General features: G+C 42.0%; 1 protein-coding gene across 2 annotated transcripts in view; it reads left to right on the forward strand.

Moving 5' to 3' along the window:
- Positions 1 to 517: 517 nt before the first annotated feature.
- The window catches only part of VWA3B (von Willebrand factor A domain containing 3B), a 110744-nt gene continuing 84519 nt past the window's right edge, over positions 518 to 26742 (forward strand). For both annotated transcript variants that reach the window (XM_072135709.1, XM_072135708.1), the window contains exons 1-9: positions 518 to 628; positions 2660 to 2790; positions 3075 to 3163; positions 8129 to 8379; positions 9811 to 9967; positions 16425 to 16594; positions 19366 to 19463; positions 21456 to 21566; positions 23324 to 23517. In XM_072135709.1, coding sequence (XP_071991810.1) covers positions 2667 to 2790; positions 3075 to 3163; positions 8129 to 8379; positions 9811 to 9967; positions 16425 to 16594; positions 19366 to 19463; positions 21456 to 21566; positions 23324 to 23517 — 1194 coding nt within the window. In that variant the 5' untranslated portion in view covers positions 518 to 628; positions 2660 to 2666. The remainder of the gene's footprint in view (positions 629 to 2659; positions 2791 to 3074; positions 3164 to 8128; positions 8380 to 9810; positions 9968 to 16424; positions 16595 to 19365; positions 19464 to 21455; positions 21567 to 23323; positions 23518 to 26742) is intronic.

The raw sequence follows: 26742 nt of genomic DNA on the forward strand, positions 1-26742 counted from the left end.
GTTTTATGCTATGCTATAGTTTTCTGTCTGAAACTATAGTAAATCTGGTGAGCCTATGCCCGCCCTCTGACATGCCCAAACTGGCGTGTGGCTCAGAGAATGAGAAAACTGGCGGAGAGATTCATGTGCTTTCTCTACCAGAAGGAATAATGAATCTCCCCCAAATATATCAACACACGGCCAAAAATAAAATTTATGTGATGGAGGCCACAAGCATTGATGAGGAAATGTCCCTGGATCCTGGAGGTGTACCTGGATCCTGGAAAGCATGTAATGCCACAGAGAAACATGGAGGATGCAGGTGACTGCGGATGTGGGGCTACTCTTTATCACCACACAATGTTTTCAAAGGATGACATGAAGTTTACCAATGGACACATTGGTTGTCTATAGAGGGCACGGCTTGTTCCCCTCACACACAGGCTGCCGCTCTCATCTCCATTCACACTGCAGATACAGCGATACTTCATAATGATGTCAGTGACAGAGGACGCCCCCGCACAGGTCAGGACGGGATCACCTCCCCGCCCCTCACACCGACGCTGCTCTGATTGGTCAGACCTTGGCAACCCCCGTCTCTATGGTCAACAATCGGACGAGCCGGCGTCAGAGGGCACGGCGGGTGCAGGTGAGATCTGAAATAATAATGCGATCATCAGTCTCCCGGTAATACATACCGCTAGTGATCGGGGGGAGGGTCTGCCAGCAATGGCTGATCACAGAGAACATAGAGCATGACTGCCAGAGAAATGAGTATAAAACGTGTGTCCTGTCTCATAGGCTGAAATCTGCATATATGTATATCTCCTAACTCATCCCTTTCTTACAGAGAGTAAATATTGGCACGTTAGCTAGTTAATGGTATAGTGTATGGGATTTATCACACTTGCATATAGAAAGGAACTTTGTAAAACTAAATCCTAAATTTATCGCAAAGATCAGAAGCAATAAGTGGCGTCACTTATGTCCTGCAGATCAAACACCTGCTGCACAAAGGCGTTTTCACTGCAGATAAGTGGCATCATTTATTGTTTCTGATGACAATCTTTGGAACACAAAGGTTAGATTTTGCCCCCACACTGTAGTCAGGCCTTGGTGGGGTAATATTCCATGGCCGTTATGTCATGGAGGGTGTTTGTATTGTTCACATGTAATAATAATAATCTTTATTTATATAGTGCCATCAAATTCCATAGAGCGTTAGAGATTATTTATACAAATAAAATGAGTAATAACAGTCATAAGAGTGAGGGCCCTACTCGCAAGAGCTTACAGTCTATGAGGATGAGCGGGTGACACGAGAGGTATAAGAGCCTGTATACTGGTCCAGACATTCTTTATAAGGGGATGGCATATAAATAATTTATTAAATAAAAATACTGCTGCTTGAGACAGTCATCAGCCGCCATCTTATAAACATATCCAAGAGAAGAGGACCTAGGACAGAGCCCTGAGGAAACTTGCCAGTGAGAGAAGGAGGCTGAAAGTGCAGTCAGAGTGATAGGAAGAAAAACAGAATAGTGCAGCTTCAGACCAATGGAGCGAAGCTTTCTTTGGAGGAGCTGATCCACAGTATCAAATTCTGCCAGGTGATCCAGGAGAACCCAGAAAGAATAGTACCCTTTGGATTAAGACATGATGAGATCATGGTAGACTTTCCTGTAGAGTGCATAGAGCCGAAACCAGATTGCAGGGGATCAAAGAGGGAGTTAGCTGAGAGATAACGGGTTAATCGAGAATAGACCAGGCGTTGCAGGAGTTTGAAGATGAAAGGAAGATTATAGACTGGTTGGTAGTTAGCAGCATTGGATTGGTCCAGAGAAGGTTTCTTTAGTAATGGGGTAACAACCGCATGCTTGAAAGAAGAATGTACAACAAGGAATAAAGAGCCTTTTGCAACTTTTTTTGCAACTTTTGTTCAGAAAGTCGCAAAATCACTTAAAGGACATCTACCACCAGGATCAAGCATTGTAAACCAAGCACACTGAGATACTGCTATGTGCACCCTATGACAGGATCTGATCTTCTTTTACCTTTTTATGCCCTGGTTTTTGGGGAAAAAAAAGGCTTTTAAATTATGCAAATGAGCCTGAAGGGCCCAAGACTCCATGGGTGTTAATGGAGCGTGGAGCCCCAGAGGCTCATTTGCAAAATGTTAGCATTTTTTAAATTATGCAAATGAGCCTGAGGGACTCGAGGCTCCATAGGTGTTAATGGAGCATGGAGCCCCTCAGGTGCATTTGCTAAATTTTTAAAGCCTTTTGTTCTTAAAAACAATCTACATCTATAACCACTTTAGCGGTGTTAGACTATGCTATAAGCACTGCCTGCTACCTGTAGGGGATGATTCCACTTCTTCCAGCTAAATCTGGGGCACCCTAATCGCAGAGAATACAACCTTATAACAAATGAGCTCAGGCTCGTGCAACTTAATGACCTCATGGCCCCTCCACTCAGTAAGTAATGCACCCCCCCCCCCCCCCCGGTTAATTAATATATCTCTCCCGTCGACCGCAATTCTTCTCTCTTCGCTGACGTCATCCGGCTTGTTTGAACTCTTGCAAAGGTGCGCAAACTTGTCCCTTGTGCAGCTGTGCGGTTATGCATGTGCCCCTATGTGTAAAAATTTTACTCAACCTTATTATTTACTTATATGTAGATGACTGATGTCAGAAATGGAAGAATCCGCACAAGTTTCATCACCAGTATGGCTGCAGTCCTTTGGTCTCAGAAAGAAGAAACTTACAATGCCTAAAATCCTGGCACGCCTTGGTTTTCACCAGAAAGAAGGTTAGTCCTACCATACATTTCAAGGAAAAGAAAAAGAAATGTTGTCAATAGTTACGTTCCATCTTTTTCGATGATATTGAGTTATACGCTATATAGCAATTTCCTAATATGTAGTCTCTATATTGTCAGTATTTCTCCCGACAATAAAGTATGTGTGAATTAAACTTGCTGTTTTCCTGTTTCATGCCATACTTGAAGAACCCGTTATATAGCTTAATTCATTTTTATTATAAAGCATGAATAAAGTTTTATGAGTTTGAGTCATACAACTTTTATTTCCACAGATTATGTAAACGAACTAGGGCGCCCGGTGTCCTCACGATATTGTCATGGCCTTTTCCCGCAGTATTCCCACAATGGTAAAATCTACAATGTAAGTGTGTAAGATATTCCCACCATTTCTCTTATAATCGATGAATGGAGACATGCATAATACATGTCACATCTTAATAATTTATTTATCAAGGCCTACAGCATTCAGTAAGCAGATTCTGCACTCTAAGGTTACTGTCTAGGTCTGAGTGTACAGAAGAGCTTGTTTTATCCTGGATTTCTGCCTTAGCAGAACCGGCTACATATTTGTACAGATAAGATCATAAATTGCCTCTCAAAATGATTTAATACATCATTTGTAACCTGTAACCTGTGTCTGCGTAACCTGTGTGTTTATGTATGTGTAGTCTGTGTCTGGGTAACCTGTCTGTATATGTATGTGTAACCTGTGTCTATGTAACCTGTGTGAATTTGTGCTGACCCCTCCTCCTCTCTAGCGTGGCTCTGTATGTTCACCAGGGATACGGCCTGGTGAGCATACAGCTGTGTGAAAGCAGCCTTGGGCTCACACTTGAATTTGGCAGGTTCTGTTCTCAATTCTATTATCAAATAGCAGAAAAAATTGCGCAGCAGCCACATATTATTTTCTGCTATTAATAACAGAAGTGTAATGGAAGGTAATAATCCATACATTGAAGGTAATGGGGAACAGAAGGAGAACAGAACACTTTACTGTCTACTTCAGTTTTCAGTTTCCATTACGCGCTCTTAAAGGGGTATTCCAGGAATAAGCATAATTCATATGCAAATGGGTACTCAAAATATAAGCTAATGTGTAATTAGTTGTTATTTAAAATTTTGCTCCCCTTAGCAGAAAAATGCTGGTGACATAGACTGTAATGAAGAATTAAAATGCTACTGGCCCTTTAATCAGTCCGTTAATTTCCTCCGCGCGGTCCGTCGCAGAACAGAAGATGGCCGCTGGTCACATGTCCACATCACATGTCCTGCACCTGCCTGGGCAGGTCATGTGATCACCACTATGTTTGGCTGTAATCGGTTGGTTGCAGTGCACCCAGTGTGACTAGTGCTGTGGTAATGGCAGTTACACATCATCACTATGGTGACTGAGCAAGAAAACCTTTTAGATCATCACTGGGAGCAGAGCATAAAAGGTAGGAGGAGTTACTGAGAACTAAAGGATCATGGAACTTGTATTTTTCAGTGGCGGCCATCTTGGTGATAACTCCACCTACTTTAGAGAGGCCATAAATTTTGTAAATCATAAAATCAAACTATTTAAGCTCCATTTTGTGACAAATGACATATAGTTTTGTTATATTCATTTATTTATATCATCATGGGTTTTTGTGTCAGACGTTCATATTCCCGGAATACCCCTTTAAGTGTAACGTAAACCACCAATGCAAATGTGAACCTGGGATTCAGGACCACTAGACCATAACTTATTGTGAGGTCTGTGTTGGTTCCATTCTAGTGTTCTTTTGATGGAAAGAATAGTGCTGCACCTTGTAGTGCCGCTATCCTTACCATATAATTTAAAGAGATGGCTATAGGGCAATGGCCAAATGGCCAATTTGCATAAGTTCGGCATCCATTTTACATGTATCCTAATAAACTGTAAGTGATCCGTGAAAAATGGTTCTGGCTAGGACATGCTTTTCTGTTTTTGCGGAACAGACTCATGGTCCATTAGATAGCATCTGTTGGCAATGATCTGTAAAAAGGCCAGCAGTTGGTGCTATCCGTTTAAGTATAGCACACACAGGCACTGTTCTGTGCTGTACAATACATCCACTCGTGTTGGGGCAAGTTTAAAGATGTTTGTGATTTTGCAATGTGGTATATAGCCATTAGGCTTTTACAGGGCAAAAGGATCGCACAATTGCAGATGCGTTTTGAACCTAAACACTTGTGATCAGGACCCAGCAACACATGTTTTGCATCGCGTATGGGTGTGTTGCTAGTTCCCAATTGCAAACATATTTGTGTATAAACAGACCTTCGATTGTGAGAGGCTTCTCTCCGCTATACCACAATTAAACTTTTTTGTTTGAAAAACATTTTTTTTTACATTAATATAACAATAAGGGTAGACAGCATTATAGCATTGGCACATATATATTGTATCATTTATTTGCTACTTTATCCTATCTTCCAACATCCAGAAATTTTTTACATCCAAAATCCTAGTGGACGGGTGTCGAGTAGCTACTTCACACTTTGTGGTAACCCACTGCCCAATTTGCTGGAGGATGGATTACAGATAAGTAAATGACAATCCCTACTATGATCCTTAAAGAGGACCTGTCACCACCAAAAAAGACCCACACCAAATATGCCACTTATAATCCTCTCACCAGCCCCATTTCTATATCTGCCAAATTTTTTTAAATTTATGTTGGAAAAGTTGGTTTTAACCGATCCGACCTCTTACCAAATAAGAGCTTGGATCCTCGTATCCTGTGCGCTTGAAGTCGGCTTTATTCATGAAGGGGCCGGCCGACACTCCTGCACCACACCCTGTCGGCGGGAACCTGTAAGAGATACCGGCAGCATCGCATATATTGTGTAATCGCCGCCGGCTCTCTGCAATGTGGTCGTGCCGCTCTGACAGGGTCTGCAGTCACGCAGTGCTTATTGATGGCGCCGGACAAATGTTATAGATATGCGGCTGGCGCTGTGCTTTTAGATGTAAATTGCTTGCACATGTATTTATAGGAGTAACAATGCCTGCTGATAAAGAGTTGCAAGTTCTCCCCATATCACCTAAAATTATCTGCCAGTGGGGCATGGTACCTTAATTGCAGACAGTTTTCTGATATGCAAATTAACTTTTGTGACTCATGTCTGGTCTCTGTGACTCTTCTCTCTCAGGCTGGCAGAGAACCAAGACCCATTATTGTGACTGACAGCCCTGTGTCTCTTCAAATCCCTGCTCTGCCTCCTTGTACTTAGGAACCGTTTGCTAATATTCACCTACAGACGTATAAAGTTCTATGTACAGATGGGAAATATTGGGGCATATTTACTTACCTGTCTGAGTCGCGATCCCCCGAGGTGCGTTTCCCGTCGACGATGCACTGTGCTGCAATCCACGTATATCCTGCGCTCGATATCCTGCATGTGTCGCTCCCCGCTGAGGTCCGCCGGGGTTCACCTTCTTCTTCCCGATGCATGTAAGTGCTTGGCTTGTGACACAAATTTGAATGTCAAATCCCACGCTTAGTCGGAATCTGTCGGAACGTCTGATGGTCCGCCGCCCGATTTGCGTTGTGTGAAAGCCGATGCAATAGCATCACAATGCGATCGCGTGCGACACAATCCCCGGCGCGATCCCCAAAAAGTCGGGAAATCTGTCGAAAATGCAGCCACGGAAACCTTAGTAAATAAGCCCCATTCTGTCAATTTTTTTACACGGTGCCTTGTGTTACATTCATGACATGTGACCAGAATGACATCATTGCAGGTCCCTTAGCCTTGGAATAATAGCAAACTGTATACCATGTATGTGATTACATGAAATCAAAGCAGCCTCCATGGAGGATGAGGAGGATTAGAAGCCAATGGAGGCTGCTGTGACATCATGTGGTCATTTACATGCATGGGGTACATTTTGCTATTATTAATAGGCTAAAGTACCTGAGATGATGTCACTCTGGCCACATGACATGAACTGTGACCAGTAAGAAAGCATAAAGCATGGGGAGTATTAGATGGGAGGGGCTGGCCGAGAAGGACACGTCCCTCTCTGATGCCAGGTAATAAAAGATAAAAAGTGATTTATGTGGATGTAATGGAAAAAATTTTAGCTAAAAGAAGGGCAGCAGTCAGTGAATAGGGCTCTATACGAACACATTTGTGTTGCTCGCAACGTTTATTCAACGTGGCTGCACTATTCTTCACGCAACACAAATTTCGTAATTGAAATGGGCTTTCCTGTGCTCAATTGTACCGTGCGCCACATTTTCATGCAAAGTCCGACAGAAATGTGTTGCAAACCCTATGTTAAAGGTGCACCAAAAAATATGGTTTGGTAACTTTGTTTATTATCTCTCATGCTATGATTATATTTGAGGCTTTTTTTGCACTTAGACCTTCATTGATTATTTGTGTATCTTTATTACTAGGATTTGTGGTTATCATGCTAGTTATAACGTCATATATGGATATGTAATCTCTGAACTGTGGCCTTTTCTTAACTATGTTTATTTATTCATTATGTTACTCTTGATGCATTTCTTATTAGGAATATGTAATACCTGGCAATTTTGGCATGGTAGAACTTTGTTTCTAAGAGGTATTCAGCCATGTAAAACAGTGCCAGCTGGCAGCTAGCAAGCAAGTTTGTTTGTCGGCAGTACTATTTACTAATGTTCAGAGTGCGCCACATTAATGAAAACCACACAGTCTGCAATAATCTTGCGCACCCGGTGAGCGCCAAAAGTGCTTAAACTGAGTGCTCCAGTGTTTTTCTGGTGTACGCAGTTTAACAGGCATGTGCTACAATTATGCCTGACTTGCAGACATAAATCTGGCGCCTGGTGTGAAAATACACCAGAACGCCTTTTAGCTGCTTCTAAAGCGTCTTTCAGGACACAATTTTTTATTGTGAACGGCTCTTTCTGTACACAGTATTGTGTCCCAGCAAGCACAGTTCAGCCGTAACAAAATATTAGCGGAAACACTTCATAAATACATATGCAACCCGTTTTCACATGTATTTATGTGCAGTCCTTGCCAGAATTCCGGCACACACTGCTTAGTAAATGTGCCCCTATGCCTTTAAGCCATATAAATGGGTGCCTAAATTAATTGTACAATGAAATTCTGGTGCGTGTTGCAGGGACGTGTGTTTAGCCCCATTGAATACAGTGGATACACGTGTTCTATAAGTCTTGTTGATGCACATTAATAAACACTAATAAATCCAAAACTGAATTGGTAAAGGAATATACATAACTACATACAAGTATTAATATTTACAATTTTATATACTTATATATAAGTTTATAGAAGTTCTATAATTATTTTTATCAATCAGTTGACAGCTAAAAAGGAAGAAATTCTCCAGAAGATTGAATCTGTTACAAATATCATTGATCTTTACCATCGAAGACTCGCCTGGCTGACCAGCTCAAGTCGCTCAGTGTTTGGAGTGGTCCAGGAACAGTGTGTACTGATTATTCTTGACCTTAGCTCCTCTACCAAAGAACAAATTAAACTGTGCCAGGATGCCCTATGTCTTGTCATCAGAGAACAAATTGTACACACATCCAAGTTCAATCTTATTTGGTAAGTACACCAAATGCAGTATAATCTGCATTTTATTCTTTACGCTGCACTGCTCTCTTTCATCTAATATGAAGACCAGGAGCAGGCAATGCTCACCTCTTAAAAAAAAAAAAAAAAAAATGTATTAACTTATATGAAGCTTGCAAAAAAATAAGAAGTGTTTCCAGATAACCTTATCAGGAATAATGGAAGTTGTATAGACCTTTAAAAAGAGTGGGTGGTTAAAAATGGTGGTTTAGCTGGGCTTTTTTGTTGTAAAAAAGTCTCCAAAAAGTTGCAAAAGTTTTTTTTTACATTGCTTAAAATTTGCAGTGGACTATTTCGCTTCACTATTGTTAGTTGCTAGTGCAACGTAGTGCAAATCAGGATTCATGACTTAAACTTAAAGTTGCATAAATAGCTGTATAGTCACTCCAGGCCCTGCCGTATATGCTGGTACTTTTTATGCATTTTGTGACTTTTTCGAAAAAAATCAATGTAGCATACCACATAATAGTATGTGACAACAACTCCAACCCTCTGCATCCCTTACATATACAATACATTCTCAAGGAAAATGTTTCAGTCTGGATCAACCCCAATTGTTCCCCAATATCAATTATGAAAAAACTGCAATAGAACCCAATAGAACAAAAGAAAACTGGGAGTCATAAAATTATCACTCCAAAATGATTAAAAATTTTCACATTTTATTAAAAGTTCTTAAAGGGAATCTTACAGCTCCCAACTCCCCCACAAGTAAAACCAGCATTGTGTAGGGCTATGTTCTATACTTACCAGACATACTTTTCTTTTCTCTTATATTCCACGGGAGGCATGCTGTTATTTTCAGTTCCTAATGCTATTTCAAAATATACATGGACAGTCTCTGCATTTTTTTAATTAGGTATGTTACACAGAATCTGGAACAGGTGGAATTTTTTCTCTATCCCCCATTACTCCCAAGCAATCAGTGCTGTTTATTGCAGTATCCACTATGCTAAATAAGCTCTCTTCTGTCAAGTGGGTGGCTTCAGGCTTCAGCAATCCTCGACCGCCAGGCTCAGGTTGTGTTTGAACAGAATTTAGAAACGTAAATTAACCGGAACAGGGAGGGGCTTGTTCCGATCGTATATGTGTTTCAACTGAGAGTTTGCATTGCGTTTTGGAGCGTGGCCCACTCACAGGTGCATTTCCAGCCTTAGATTAGAAACACTGGGATGGTGGGGGCTAAATTAAAAATGTTGCACTGGAATCGGTGGAGCTGTGCCTGTTAAATTGAGCAACAACTTGGATTTAGTGTAGGTGGTGAAAGGTACTCTGTAACCCCCAGAATGTAACACACATTATTGTGTGGATTGGAAGTAATAATTTGTAAAGCTTTTGATTAATGCTTGTCTGAACTTGCGGCAGTGGATCAGCTTGACAAGTGCTATGATTTATTTTGTATAGGGTTTCACAAGAGCCAGTGAAATGGCATCCGAAGGTTATCCATGTCACTCAGCACTCCATAGAAGAAGCAGTGGAATGGATTAGGAACCTTCAGCACTTTCCAGTTGTCAATGTGGATAGCGCAGCTGAAACCTTATCAGAAGCCTTGGATAATCAGGTAATATATGTCATATGTTACAAAGATTCCAATAAAAAAAAGATTCCAATGGGATCACTTACTTTTTCAGCTGCAGCTGAAAAAGTAAGTGATCCCATTGGAATCCCCTCAATATCTGCATCTATTAATAAAGTCTGATTGTTATCTAAGTCACAATAATAGACTAATATCCTCAGTATCCTCAAAGCTTCTAACCCCTTGAATAAAATTCCCAGTAGATCCTTCATCAGTAGTCACTTCCAGAAAACATTTCCAATTAGGATGTATTGCAGAGCTCTTTAAGTCCTGTCGAAGTGTCTTGATAGGGATAGCAGACAGCTCTGTCCGTGGTGTACTGGCTGATCCAAAAACTTGGTGCAGCTCTAGTATGTATGACATCTGGCGCTGCAGGTTTACCATCTTTTAGGGTGCATCAGAATCACTTTTGAGGTGGATTTAGGTGCAATTTCTTCACAGGAACTGAACAGCTAAATCACAGTTATTGAACAGATTTACCTATCTTCTTAGATAGATCACCCTAATTAGCGGACCATTGCCACGTTAGGACAATGTATTTCGTCCTTCAGATTGTGCTGGCACTGTCAGTCTACCATCACGATCTGCAGCAGTTACATACAGCCAGGACCCTGCTGCGACGAGGAGATCTCTCCATGATGGGCAGTTTAAAGGGGTTGCCCAAGACTGTAAAAAACACTTTGGTAGCTGGTAGGGCTGCTTAAAAAATAAACATTTATTTACTTCCCGGCGTCCTGCAGTGCCAACTCTCCAGTCCATGTCCTATGTAAACAAACAAGGGCACGGAAGCCACGCTGCCTCAGCTTCAGGCCAGTCAAGGTGGCCGGTCACGCCAACACCTCCAGCATATACAGTGCTGGGAATAGGGACGCATGGGTGTAGCTTGCCACCTTGGCCGGCCAGAAGCTGTTCGCGGCACGGCTTCTGTGCCACTGTATGTTTACATAGGCAGTGTGGGACACCGGGAGGTAAGTAAATGTTTATTTTTTTAAGCAACCCCCTCCCAGCCATCAAGGTTTTTTTTTTTAACAGTCTCAGACAGCCCCTTTAACCAGGGCCGGATTAAGGTTGGTGGGGGCCCCTGGGCGCAAAGTCTGGTGGAGGCCCCCATTGAGTGTAGCATGCATACATGTCCTCCTGCTCACTTTCCACTATCCCAGCTGTAACACAGCTACATACAGCCGCCTCATCCCCAGTAACACAGCTACATACAGCCGCCTCGCCCCCAGTAACACAGCTACATACGGCCGCTTCACCCCCAGTAACACAGCTACATACAGCCGCCTCACCCCCAGTAACACAGCTACATACAGCCGCTTCATTCCCAGTAACACAGCTACATACAGCCACCTCGCCCCCAGTAACACAGCTACATACAGCCGCCTCATCCCCAGTAACACAGCTACATACAGCCCCCTCATCCCCGGTAACACAGCTACATACAGCCACCTCGCCCCCCGGTAACACAGCTACATACAGCCGCCTCGCCCCCAGTAACACAGCTACATACAGCCGCCTCGCCCCCAGTAACACAGCTACATACAGCCGCCTCGCCCCCAGTAACACAGCTACATACAGCCGCCTCGCCCCATTAACACAGCTACATACAGCCGCCTCGTCCCCGGTAACACAGCTACATACAGCCACCTCGCCCCCAGTAACACAGCTACATACAGCCACCTCGCCCCCAGTAACACAGCTACATACAGCCGCCTCGCCCCCAGTAACACAGCTACATACAGCCGCCTCGCCCCAGTAACACAGCTACATACAGCCGCCTCGCCCCAGTAACACATCTTTATATCTACCTTCACCCCTACTAGATATGCAGTCCCATGTAACATACACCTCAGCCCGCACAGCCACACACACACATTCACTGTATAGAGCATATACATATATACCATATACACAGCATATACAAAATCACACATCATATATATACATATATTTTAAGGTGTATATGCTGATATAAATTTATGCACGTATAAATACAGTATATGCATCTATGCATATATCCACAGCATATACATATATACGCAACAGATGCATATATACACATTTATACACAGCATATACACAGTAGATGCATATATACATTTATACACAGTATATACATATTTAGGGCTCATTTACACGACCGTCTGGGGGGACGTACATACGGTCGCAAATTTGCGGCCGCATATATGTCCCCATAGAGGGCAATGGCGGGCCGGCAGCAGTAGGGTGCTGATCCGCGCTGTACACCGCAAAAAGATAGAGCATGCTCTATCTTTTTACGAGTGTGCAGCCGTGCGCCGCTGTTTTCTATGGAGGGAGAAGGGATCACCTCCTCCTCCTATCCAGCGCATGGCAGGCATACCGCGTGTGAATGTACCCATACACAGTATATACACAGTATATGCACATATACAGAGTATATACACAGTATATGCACATATACACAGTATATACACAGTAGATGCACATATACACAGTATATACGCAGTAGATGCACATATACACAGTATATACGCAGTAGATGCACATATACACAGTATATACGCAGTAGATGCACATATACACAGTATATACGCCGTAGATGCATATATACAGAGTATATACGCCGTAGATGCACATATACAGAGTATATACACAGTAGATGCACATATACACAGTATATACACAGTAGATGCACATATACAGAGTATATACACTGTAGATGCACATATACAGAGTATATACACTGTAGATGCACATATACAGAGTATATACACAGTAGATGCACATATACACAGTATATACACAGTAGATGCACATATACACAGTATATACGCAGTAGATGCACATATACACAGTATATACACAGTCGATGCACATATACACAGTATATACACAGTAGATGCACATATACACAGTATATACGCAGTAGATGCATATATACACAGTATATACACTGTAGATGCACATATACAAAGTATATACACAGTAGATGCACATATACACAGAGTATATATACAGTAGATGCACATATACACAGTATATACACAGTAGATGCACATATACACAGTATATACACTGTAGATGCACATATACACAGTATATACACTGTAGATGCACATATACAGAGTATATACACAGTAGATGCACATATACACAGTATATACACAGTAGATGCACATATACACAGTATATATGCAGTAGATGCACATATACACAGTATATACACATTAGATGCACACATACACAGTATATACACAGTAGATGCACATATACACAGTATATACGCAGTAGATGCATATATACACAGTATATACACTGTAGATGCACATATACAAAGTATATACACAGTAGATGCACATATACACAGAGTATATATACAGTAGATGCACATATACACAGTATATACACAGTAGATGCACATATACACAGTATATACACAGTAGATGCACATATACACAGTATATACACAGTAGATGCACATATACACAGTATATACGCAGTAGATGCACATATACACAGTATATACGCTGTAGATGCATATATACAGAGTATATACGCCGTAGATGCATATATACAGAGTATATACGCCGTAGATGCACATATACAGAGTATATACGCCGTAGATGCACATATACAGAGTATATACACAGTAGATGCACATATACAGAGTATATACACAGTAGATGCACATATACAGAGTATATACACAGTAGATGCACATATACAGAGTATATACACAGTAGATGCACATATACACAGTTTATACACAGTAGATGCACATATACGCAGTATATACACTGTACATACACATATACACTGTATATACACTGTACATACACATATACACTGTATATACACATATACACTGTATATAAATATATATACACCTACATATACACACACAAATACATATTCACACAAATACATATTTATATACTTACATTTCCAGGTGACTGTTCGTGGCGTCAGACGGGTGTTCGAGCGGGGGGGGGGCGCGGGCTGGACTGTTGCCTGTACGGGCGGGGGGGGGGGGGGGTGCGTGGACCGGACTGTTGCCTGTACGGGCGGGGGGGGGCGCACTGTTGCTTGTACGGGCGCGGGGGGGTTTGCATGTTTGGCGGGGGAGGAGGGGGCGGGGGGACCGTGTTCAGGTGGGTGGAGTGGCTGAGGGTGGGTGCTTTTTCGGGCGGGGGGCCGCGGGAGTTGCGTGTTCGGCCGGGGGAGGGGAGCGGTATTCAGCCAGGTGCTTTTTCCGGCGGGAGGAGTTGCGGAGGGCGGGGTGGCGCGAGTACTAGCGGGGCTGCTTGGATGGTCGTGCGTGTGGGCGGGTGTGGAGGCGGTCAACTTTTCCGGGGGGGGGCGTGTGGCTCAGCCTTGCAGGGGAATAGGCGGAGGGCTGGCGTGGGGTGGTAGGCTTGAACATGCAAGCAGATGGGAGGGTGGGGAGGCTGTGACCTGTGCCGGGGGGCGGGAAGGTGGCACTGGCAGTCTCCTGTGTCGGGGATGCGGCCGGGCTTCAGGGAGATGTCGGCTCCGGAGGGGAGGCCCAGGGGGTGGCATCTGGTGGGGGCCCCCTGGGGGGGCAAGATGGTGGGGGCCCCGGGGCTTGAGCCCCGGGAGCCCCGCCTATAATCCGGCCCTGCCTTTAACCCTTAACTGCCATGATCATGCACGATTGCAGAAGCTAAAAGGAGACAGAAGGGGTCTTAGGTTGTCGGGGGGTTACCCTGGCAGCCAGAGGTCAGATGAAGACCTCCATGTACGGTGGCCTATTAGTCCAAGACTGGGCTAGTAGTCAAACTTTCAGTAAAAAAACACTAATTGTTCAAGATATCCCCAGTATATGTCCCCTAGCACCGTTCGTGGACATTGCAGCAAACACTCACCGGCGCTCTCCAATCACCCGTACCCGACGAGTGGCATGCTACTATATCACGCATCGGTAAGCGGTTAATCCTTCTAACCTATAGAATAGTTTTATCATATTTATTATACTTTGTTTTATCATTTTTTATTATACTGCATACATTTTTAATAAAAAAAACTAGTAGCAAAACTGTTTTAATCTGTTCTGCTGCAGAAACCTTTTTAAAGTGTTAAGGTCTCTCTCACATTGGCGTTGTTTTTCATCAGTGATTTCCAGGGATGCCTCACAAAGCCATTGATTTCAGTGAGTGTTTTCACATTGGCTATCTATTAATATCTATTATATTGATATTAATAGAGATATTGCTATATTCTGCAATCCATATACGGCGGTAGCACCAAATTCCCCCTGAGAGACAGATTTGCCAAATTTACCTGTTGTCAATTTAGCCTTATTTTTTTCTTTGTTTACAACGTGCTGCTAAACTCCCCTTGAGAAACACTTGTCGGGTCCTTCAGTGTGTGTCCACATATTTGGTATGGTAATTATATCTTAGGCCATAGGTTTTACTATGTATGTATTTATGCTGTATTACCTACCGTCTATACACTATATGCTATTAATTGGTACAATCCTTCTATACAGAAAGGACACACACCTTTTCATTTGGTGTTCCTGTGTTTTGCTACTATTGAATTTTCTATGTATTTAATAATTAATAAAGTAATTTTTTTATAAACTGGAAAATTTCATACTTTTTCTTGTAAGTCCAAGTTGTGGGTAGAACCTGCTGCTAAGGTAAGATGGTATATATTAACTGCATACCCATGTCATACCCCCTGAAGCCAGCTTGCTGGTGAAACATGTCGGGGGGCTAAAGTGCATCTCTTTTAATCTGCAGCTAGGTTAGGCTCTGAGCTAGTTCATACATTAGCAACCACGAATAATGATCTATCAGGGAGAGTGTAGCATTCTACCTAGATATTAAACTATTATTGTCCTTCTACGGTGTAGAGCTCTGGTCACAATATATGACCAATCAGTATCTGTCTCCAGAGGACCAACAACTACTATGGTCACACTCTGCAATTTTCTAGTGTTCCTCCAAGATACTCTGAGGGTATAAATACGCAGTACTGTAGTGTCTGGCAACAGACAAACAGAGATACATTTACTACCATACCTCAGTAGGAGCTCTCACAGATATACAAAAATATCGCCAAATATAGTAGGGACATCAGTCCTTTGAGAACTACGATACTGTTATCCTGGTCATTGTTCGTGGCCTATTCGTCGTTCATGGGAGTTTGGTCCACTACTCATGAACGTTACTTTTGTGACTCAATGAACCTACCCTACTGTGTTTTTAACACACCTTCCCTTTGAGCACTTGGTAGCTAATGCTACTACACAACATACTCTCTTAACTTTGAGACTAAATAAACGTTAAGTTTTATTATGTGTTAATAATATATCTATTGTCCGGATATGGGTATCTTTGTCTGCCAGTAGCAGTTTTGTATTCTTTCACAGCACACGCTAGTCACAAATTTTATGTATTTGGCTTATTTAGAGATGGCTTTTATATTACAGGTTGATGCTGTATACTACTTTTCCATTGGGGATGCAACTGTGGCCAAGATAGAGAAACTGAAACAAAGCATAAAAAATATTTCCTGCCCACTGCATGTTGTGTGCTATGGCCCACACAAAGCCGAGACCATTTCAATGTTCAGTGAATTAAGTCACCAAACATCAGGGAGGTAAGTAGTAATAAACTAATATGGAAGGTCTTCTGATATTTCATTTTACAAACCCAGTTTGGCAGTGTTATCCATCCAGTTACTGAACGACCAGGATCATATTTAATAATACCTTCATCAGACCCCAAATTCAATCATTGTAGCCCAACACTAAATGAGGTGTTCTCATGAATATTATTTATTAAAGATCATGGACAACAACACATGTGTTAAACAAGTGTACGAAGGGTTCATTTGTACAACCCTTTGTAGCGTGACGTGTATAAAGCATTCCATGCAAGCTGCCTGGCGCAAAGGGTAGGAACATTATAAAACATTCCTATTGGTAGAATGACTTTACTGTCTTTATAGATACAATGTGTATATATATATATATATATATATATATATATATATATATATATATATATATATATATATGTATATATATATATATATAGCGTATATACACTCACCGGCCACTTTATTAGGTACACCTGTCCAACTGCTCGTTAACACTTAATTTCTAATCAGCCAATCACATGGCGGCAACTCAGTGCATTTAGGCATGTAGACATGGTCAAGACAATCTCCTGCAGTTCAAACCGAGCATCAGTATGGGGAAGAAAGGTGATTTGAGTGCCTTTGAACGTGGCATGGTTGTTGGTGCTAGAAGGGCTGGTCTGAGTATTTCAGAAACTGCTGATCTACTGGGATTTTCACGCACAACCATCTCTAGGGTTTACAGAGAATGGTCCGAAAAAGAAAAAACATCCTGTGAGCGGCAGTTCTGTGGGCGGAAATGCCTTGTTGATGCCAGAGGTCAGAGGAGAATGGGCAGACTGGTTCGAGCTGATAGAAAGGCAACAGTGACTCAAATCGCCACCCATTACAACCAATGGTAGGCAGAAGAGCATCTCTGAATGTACAGTACGTCGAACTTTGAGGCAGATGGGCTACAGCAGCAGAAGACCACACCAGGTGCCACTCCTTTCAGCTAAGAACAGGAAACTGAGGCTACAATTTGCACAATCTCATCGAAATTGGACAGTAGAAGATTGGAAAAACATTGCCTGGTCTGATGAGTCTCGATTTCTGCTGCGACATTCGGATGGTAGGGTCAGAATTTGGCGTCAACAACATGAAAGCATGGATCCATCCTGTCTTGTATCAACGGTTCAGGCTGGTGGTGGTGGTGTCATGGTGTGGGGAATATTTTCTTGGCACTCTTGGTACCAATTGAGCATCGTTGCCAAGCCACAGCCTACCTGAGTATTGTTGCTGACCATGTCCATCCCTTTATGACCACAATGTACCCAACATCTGATGGCTACTTTCAGCAGGATAATGCGCCATGTCATAAAGCTGGAATCATCTCAGACTGGTTTCTTGAACATGACAATGAGTTCACTGTACTCAAATGGCCTCCACAGTCACCAGATCTCAATCCAATAGAGCATCTTTGGGATGTGGTGGAACGGGAGATTCGCATCTTGGATGTGCAGCCGACAAATCTGTGGCAGCTGTGTGATGCCATCATGTCAATATGGACCAAAATCTCTGCGGAATGCTTCTAGCACCTTGTTGAATCTATGCCATGAAGAATTGAGGCAGTTTTGAAGGCAAAAGGGGGTCCAACCCGTTACTAGCATGGTGTACCTAATAAAGTGGCCGGTGAGTTTATATACAGGCGGTCCCCTACTTAAGGACATCCGACTTACAGACGACCCATAGTTAAAGACAGACCCCTCTGCCCACTATGACCTCTGGTGAAGCTCTCTGGATGCTTTAGTTTGGTCCCAGACTGCAATGATCAGCTGTAATGTGTCTGTAATGAAGCTTTATTGATAATCCTTGGTCCAATGACAGCAAAAAATTGTGAAACTCCAATTGTCACTGGGGCAAAAATTTTTTTTGTCTGAATCTACCATTATAAAATATACAGTTTCGACTTACATACAAATTCAACTTAAGAACAAACCTACGGACCCTATCTTGTATGTAACCCGGGGACTGCCTGTATATATAAACAGTTTGCAAAGTTGTACATATCTTTAATTAATGAAGTTTAAAGGAATCTAACGGGTGTGTAACTATTTAATTACTTCAATGTTTTTCCTTCCTGATATGATCTTTTGTAATCATGGTAATCACTTCATATCACCTGAATAAATAACTATTAATAAAATAAGAGCAAGATTTAGGCTACATTCACACGAACATATGCCCGCTGTGCAAAAGTCAGCTCTGCTCCCCCCGGCCCTCTCCACAGAGATACATGGTGCATGGCTCCGTAATACATGGAAAGGTCCTATCTTTTCCTCGGGCCCGGAACCGTACCGCTCCATACCGCTTCGTGCACCTATCGCCAACCTACGTGGGACGTATATACGGCTGCAGGCTTGGGGCCGTATATATACGTCCCCCAGCGGTCGTGTGAATGTAGCCTAAGGCTGTATGCCGAAATGCATTGATCTGCTAGTTGCAATCTTTGTTTGTCTTGATATGTAAAGATTTTAATCTATTAATTTGGAAGAACAGCTGAATTCTGGGCGCTGAATCTATTTCGTTTTCAATTAATAAAATAAGTGATCTATTTTTATATCCCCCATGTGTCATGGAACTACATAGGGTAAAGGATACCACTAGTCAAAAGATTTAATCTTCCAGGATGTGATTTCTTAAAGAATGTTTTCCAAAAGATCTGGATTTCAGTCCTGAATTTAATTAAATCATAAAGCTGGCAATACTCACAGCACCTAGTTTTATCAGGGGTGTTGTATTATTTCTAGGTATCACGTCTATTTGGGGAAAAATAAGGAGGAGGACATGAAGAAAAATCAGTCCAATGGATATCCAGATGTGCTGGAAGCATTAAAAGACCTTCCAGGTAAAGTCTTGACTGATTGGATATACCTACAGCTAGAGGTGCAGCTACCGGCGAAGGTGGGGTCAGTGGCTCCTGGGCCCAGGGACTTTCAGAGGCCCACATAGGAACTTTTAGCTCCCTAGGAAACAGAGTTGTATATGGTAATACATGTGTGCCGGCTTCTGACACACATGTAGTACTATTGACCTCTGAGATGAGACATCCATCTGTTGCACAGCTGAGGGGAGACTGCACACATTTGTGAGGTAAGTGGTATGTGTTTTTTGTGTGTGTCTCCCTGTCTGTGTGTGTTCTGTTTCTGCTATGTCTTTGTAACCCATTCACTCTACACTACTACTTCTATCTTGTATTTATGGGTACAGATCAGTACTACTATCCTTATCCTGTATATATGGGCACAGCTCAGTACTACTACCCCTATCCTGTATATATTGGCACAGCATAGTACTACTACTGCTATCCTGTATATATGGGCACAGATCAGTAGTACTACTCCTATCCTGTATAGCTGGACACAGATGAGCACTGACACCCCTATCCTGTATATATAGGCACAGCTCACTACTACTACCTCTATCTTGTATATATGGGCACAGATCAGTACTACTACTCCTATCCCTTATATATGGGCACAGCTCACTACTATTAATAAAAAGCCAAGTTGATGGCTATAAATGGAAGATTTTCCTTTCATATCTGTCATCATGGACAGCTCTGTAACATAAAATTGACAGCTTTCACTAAATATATCTTGTTGTAAACTTAAAGGGGACATGTCAGGTGGATTTGGGACTCTAAACCAGACACAGGTCCTTATGGTTTTATGGATGGTTTAGTGTTTCAAATCGCACTGTATAATTACTGTTCATTACCACATTAAAAAAACAAAAAAATGTTTATACTCACCTTGGTCTGGGGCTCTTGATGAGTAGTTTACCCTGTCTTCACTGCACTAGCGTTGTCGGTATGCAGTGTGCACTATGAAGCCAGGGTGTTGTTGCAGCTTCATTGAAGCATTGAGAGAGGAGGCGCTGAGAGCCCCAGATGTAGCCGAGCTTCTTATCCGCAGTGACATAAATTGAAGCTGATGGCCCCAAGTGCAAAGTCTATGTCAGTTGGCAGTTGCCAATTGGGAGGGGCTGGAAAGGAGCAGTCCCCCCCGCACCTTTGGGAAACATGTGACCTTTTCAAATATATGAAAACACCCATCACTGTGCTAAGTGACGCCCCCTGCTCCTCTACAGCCAATCCCGAGTGTGGGGAGTTATTCATATATTTGAAAAGGTCACATGTTTCCCAAAGGTGGGGGGGACTACTCCTTTTCAGCCCTTACCAATTGGCAACTGCCTAGTCACACAGCAGATGCTAATGAAAGGTACAATATAACATATCTTTTTTTCTGTAAAACCAATTTTTTAGACAAAAACACTTTGGCAGTGTATGTACTATGCTCTGTGGGGACTGGGGGAGTGCTAAAAATGGGTCTCCTGGTGACAGGTTCCCTTTAATGAGCAAAAAAAATATTTTGTAAACAGGTCAGACAACTTTCTGCTCCGAATGTAGGGGGACATTTATCATACACTGGCACTTGTGCACCAGCATATGATAAATTCCCTGCACTGCTGGATACATCACGAGTCTCCGGCCTCCTGATATATTTGGCAGGGCGGTTGTGGCGATAACCTGTGATCTTTCAACCATGAAAATTCGCAAGCTATACTGAGTTCCTCAGGATCGGCCCATTCTGCCACCAGCTGAACTCCCCTTCACACTGACAGGGGAAAATAATTGTAATTACTGGTGAACAAGCCCCAATAAATCTCCCCTATAGTTTTTTAGTATTTCATATACTTCCGCTCTGCTTACACTGTGAAGCTTGACAGTTATCTCTTCATGCAAAATGATGAGTGAAAGGCTTTCTGTCACTTGAAGATTACATTGTATTTTCATGGGGACAGATTATTTTTAATTGTCAAATAAAAATCATTCCAGAACTGGACCTAAGTAAGGATGAACTTTTGATCAGGAATGAGCTGAAGGAAGCCGAGGATAATCTGAAACAATTGCAAAACATATTGAGGACTATCTACAATTCAGAAGATGGTAAGTAAAATCTGTGAATTAATTTGACATAGGGAAGTAAGATGTCAGCTCAAATGTACACACTACCATCTTTTTACCATTTCCTTCCTTTTTCTATGTATTGTAAAAAGAATAGAAATGTGTGACCGGCGCTAAGGACTATACATAGTGATTGAGAATGATAATAATAACTGAATCTTGTACATAACCCCCTCCCCCTACAAAAGTTAACAATTCTACTCCTTACTCTAATAAAATGAATATCGTTCATATGTGAAATACGATATAAATTATAATTTTGTGAAAGAAAAATAGCAATTCTGCCTTGGCATAGACAATATTATTATTTCTTCGCTACATATTTCTTCTCTGTATATTATGAATGATTTAATAATTATTAAAGTTAAAACAGGGATTCGCAGTATGCACTTGCCTTCCTCCATCCTTCCTTAGCTGGATGACTGAAAGGATGCTGGTGACCAATAAATATCATTGCACCATTTGCATCAGAGAGCTTTGCATACTGGGAAAGACTCTCTGCCATATTGTTGTTAGTATTAATTGTATCTGTATTTTAAAGATGCAGAGACATTTGATTGTTTTATCCATTTAGTATTCAAGCGACCTGATCTGAACTTATTGAGTACTATTACTGTCAGTGGCATGTGCCCCAGCAAAACCGCAAATAGCTGGGCGTCCTGTGGGTCTAAATCTGCAATTCCTATAGCTACGCCAATTTGCAATTCTATGCAAAGTTCGGTGCTGGGTTTGGATTGTGGGGGGTTAAAGGTTTAACCATATGCATGACACATTATTGGTATGGAAGATCATAAGTAATCTGTTACTTTGACAGCCGAAACTCCCAGACCTGTCAAAGAGCAACCTGAATTAGAACCTGCCGACAGGTTCACAATATACTATTGTGCCGACAGGCACAATATACTACCATACAGTATTATTGAAGTATGCTGCAGCAGTGATCACACCCACAAGGGGCCTCAAAAAGAATATAAGATAAAGTAAAAAAATATTTTTACCAAATGTAAAAACCTAAAAGTTTAAAATGACCCCCTTTCCTTAGAACAGGAGTAAAAATAAAAAAAAAACCTAATCATAAATATGTGAAGTATCTTCATGTCCCAAAATGCCCAATTTATCAAAATATAAAAATGATCATTCACTGCGCTGAACCTCATGACAGAAAAAACATCCATATAGTTTAATCGCCTCTTTTTTGCCATGTTGTCACACATTAAAATTTAAATAAAAAGTGATGAAAAAGGTTGTATAGTCCGCAGAATTGTAGTAATGAAAACCTTTACACACCTCTGTACACTAAAGGGTGAAAAAGTTATGGGCATCAGAATGTGAAAACTTTTTTATAAAAAAAGATCACAGTTTTTTAAAATGTATTAAAACATAATAAAACCTATATAAATTTGTGATTGTGATACTGACCTACTGATCTGATACTGATCTGATTGTGGCAATCCATTTCTTAGACAATTCTCATCATTGATTTGCTAAAAAGCTACTTTCCCACTGGAAAAACTGTAAATCTTTATTTATATAGCACCATCTTTTCCGCAGCGCTTTATACATCATGGGGTACATATACTAACAAAATAAGACATCACTAAATACTTTAATTTTTCTTATTGCACTAGAGAATTTTTTGAATGTTAAATAAAAGCAAGTTAATTATAAATAGAATACATATATAATAATTTCTGGAATATGCATGTGCGTAGATTTACTCTGTATCTACATCTTCCTAGAAAAGAACATCAGCATCATGGTAGAGAAGACTTCTGAAGACTCTGTTAGCTCAAAGGAATGGCTGAAGAAGTTTGGTTTAAAAGCCCAGAAATTGCAGTTTTATGATGCCCTTGCTGATTGTGCTTTTCGTCATAGTGATGGAGTAGTTGACATAAAAACCAAGCCAGAGGATGAGTCCATACAGACAGATGCAGTAAGTACAGCAGAAGAAGTTACCATACTCAGATCTTGGTTGGTGCATAATATTTCTAATATAGTTACTTTCCCATCGGGGAAAGAGATGATAATTTATTAAAAAGGAATTTATTAAAGGAAATCTACCATTAATAGTTACCAATATTAAACTACACATACTCACCTATGGTCCTCTTCTCCTCGATCCCAGCCTTGGTCTTCTTTAATCTTGACACGCTTGGTAGCCTGAAAGAAAGACTAAAAAGCAGCCCTTGGAGAGGAAGGTCACTTCACATCACATGAGAGACATGAAGGGGCTTCCCGCTCCGTACCAGGACTTTGCAGATGTGTTCTCCAAGAAACAAGCTGAGATTGCCCCATTAACCTGCTGCCCGTCTCTCCTCCTCCACGGGTTCCAGTGTACCCGCTATCGGTACCTGAGACTGCTGCCATGTCTGCCATGAAGGAGAACCATACACAAATCCTCCTCTCCAGCTGGCGCAGGTTTCTTTTTTGTCACCAAGAAAGATGGCTCTCTCCACCCCTGTATAGACTATCACGGTCTTAACAAGGTCACCGTTAAGAACCGCTATCCTCTGCCACTGATCACGTTGTTTGACCGTCTACGTGGTGGGAGAATCTTTCCCAAATTGGATCTTTGTGGGGCCTACAATCTCATCCGCATCAGGAAGGGTCACGAGTGGAAGACCACCTTTAACCCCTTAACGACTTGGCCTTTTTTAGTTTTTTCACTTCCATTTTTCACTCCCCACCTTCAAAAATCTATAACTTTTTTATTTTTCCACATAAAGAGCTCTGTTATGGCTTATTTTCTGCGTAACAAATTGCACTTCGTAGTGACGGTATTCAATATTCCATGGCGCGTACTGGGAAGCGGGAAAAAAATTCCAAATGCAGTGAAAAAGGTGAAAAAACACATTTGTGACACTTTCTTGTGGGCTTGGATTTTACAGCTTTCACTGTGTGCCACAAATGACATGTCTAATTTATTCTTTGGGTCGGTACGATCACGTGGATACCAAATTTGTATAGGTTTTATAATGTTTTCATACATTTAAAAAAATTAAAACCTCCTGTACAAAATTTTTTTTTTTGATTTTGCCATCTTCTGGCGCCAATAACTTTTTCATACTTTGGTGTACGGAGCTGTGGGTGGTGTCATTTTTTTGTGACTTTTGATGGCGTTTTCATTGCTATCATTTTTAGGACTGTGCAACCTTTTGATCACTTTTTATAAATTTTTTTATATTTTCCAAAATGGCAAAAAAATTTCATTTTTGACTTTGGACGCTATTTGCCGTTACAAGGTTAAACGCAGTGAAAAACCGTAATTATATTTTGATAGATCGGACATTTTCGGACGCGGCGATACCTAATGTTTTTATGATTTTTACTGTTTATTAATATTAATATCAGTTCTAGGGAAAGGGGGGTGATTAGAATTTTTAGGTTTTTTTATTATAATTTTTTTTTTTAAACTTTTTTTTACTTTTACTTTTACTATTTTTCAGACTCCCTAGGGTACTTTAACCCTAGGTTGTCTGATCGATCCTACCATATACTGCCATACTGCAATATGGCAGTATATGGGGATTTTACTCCTCATTCATTACAATGTGCTGATAGCACATTGTAATGAATGGGTTAAAACGAGACTGCTTCGGGCCTTCGTGAGACCCGAAGCTGTCATGGCAACGGATCGCCGCTCCCCGTGACGTCATCAGGGAGCGGCGATCCGCGGCAAGATGGCGGCCCATGCGGCGCCATCTTTTTGGAGCCTCCGGCAGCATTGCCGGCGGCGATCGCCGTGAAAGCACCCGCGATCGGTGTTACCGGTAAGCCTTTGCTGCAATATGGAGCAAAGACTTACCGGCTATGGAGAGGGCTCGGCCCGCGAGCCCTCTCCATGCACCGCGACCCGGCGCGCGCCGTACTAGTCGGGAAGGGGTTAACACCTGTGATGGGCATTTTGAAAATTTAATTATGCCCTTTGGACTTTGTAATGCGCCAGCCGTTTTCCAGGAATTTGTTAACGATATCTTCAGCGACTTATTGTACAGATGTGTTGTGGTTTACCTAGATGACATCCTTCTGTATTCTGCTGATCTCAAGTCCCACTAGTTCTCAGTCGCCTCAGGGTTAACCATCTATACGCCAAACTGGAGAAGTGCCACTTTCATCAGAAGAGCCTTCCATTCCTCGGCTACATAATTTTCGATAAAGGCTTGCTGATGGATCCTGCCTAGTTATCTGCGGTTCTTCAGTGGCCTTGCCCAGTGGGACTACGTGCTATTCAAAGATTTCTGGGATTTGCAATTTATTATAGACAATTTATCCCACATTTCTCATCTCTGGTGGCTCTGTTGGTGGCGCTATCAAGGAAAGGAGCAAATCCCTGTGTCTGGCCTCCAGCAGCAGAAGAAGCTTTCATGAAATTAAAGACTGCTTTTTCCTCTGCATCAGTTCTTACCCAACCTAATACCGAAAAGCCGTTTTTGCTAGAAGTTGACGCCTCCTCCGTGGGAGCTGAAGCGATAATTACCCAGAAAGGGCCAAAGGGCCAAACGCTCACCTGTGGCTTCTTCTCCAAAACCTTCTCCTCCGCTGAGAGGAATTATTCGATTGGAGATCGTGAGCTTCTGGCTATCAAGCTTTCTTTGTAGGAATGATGCCATCTGCTGGAGGGAGCCCAATTTCCAGTCAGCATTTACACGGACCACAAGAACCTTCAATATCTACAGACGGCTTAGTGGTCCCTCTTCTTTTCTCGCTTTGACTTTCAGATCCATTTTTGTCCTGCAGAGAAAAACATCAAGGCTGACGCCAAGTCCCATGCTTCTGATGTTATGGGGGAGGACTCTGCTCAGAGACATATTGTTCCTCCAGAGAGGCTTGTGCTGGCAACTACCTCCCGGCAAGACTTATGTGTGACCTGGTCTTCGAAAGAGGATCCTGACCTGGGGACATTCTTCTCATGAGTCTGGGCATCCTGGGGTGCAGTGCTCTGTGGCCCTCATTTCCTGATTCTATTGGTGGCCTGAGTTTGTCAAGGATGTTTGGGATTTTGAGGGTTCCTGTGCATCTTGTGCTCACAATAAGCCCTCACGATAAAAACCTGCTGTGCTTCTGTTGCAATTGCCCGTGCCTACCTGCCCGTGGTCTCATGTGGCTATGGACTTTATTACGGATCTGCCGCCATCATCTGGCAATAGCGTCAACTGGG

The sequence above is a fragment of the Engystomops pustulosus genome, chromosome 2 (assembly GCF_040894005.1).
Source record: "Engystomops pustulosus chromosome 2, aEngPut4.maternal, whole genome shotgun sequence".
Classification (NCBI taxonomy): Eukaryota; Metazoa; Chordata; class Amphibia; order Anura; family Leptodactylidae; genus Engystomops; species Engystomops pustulosus.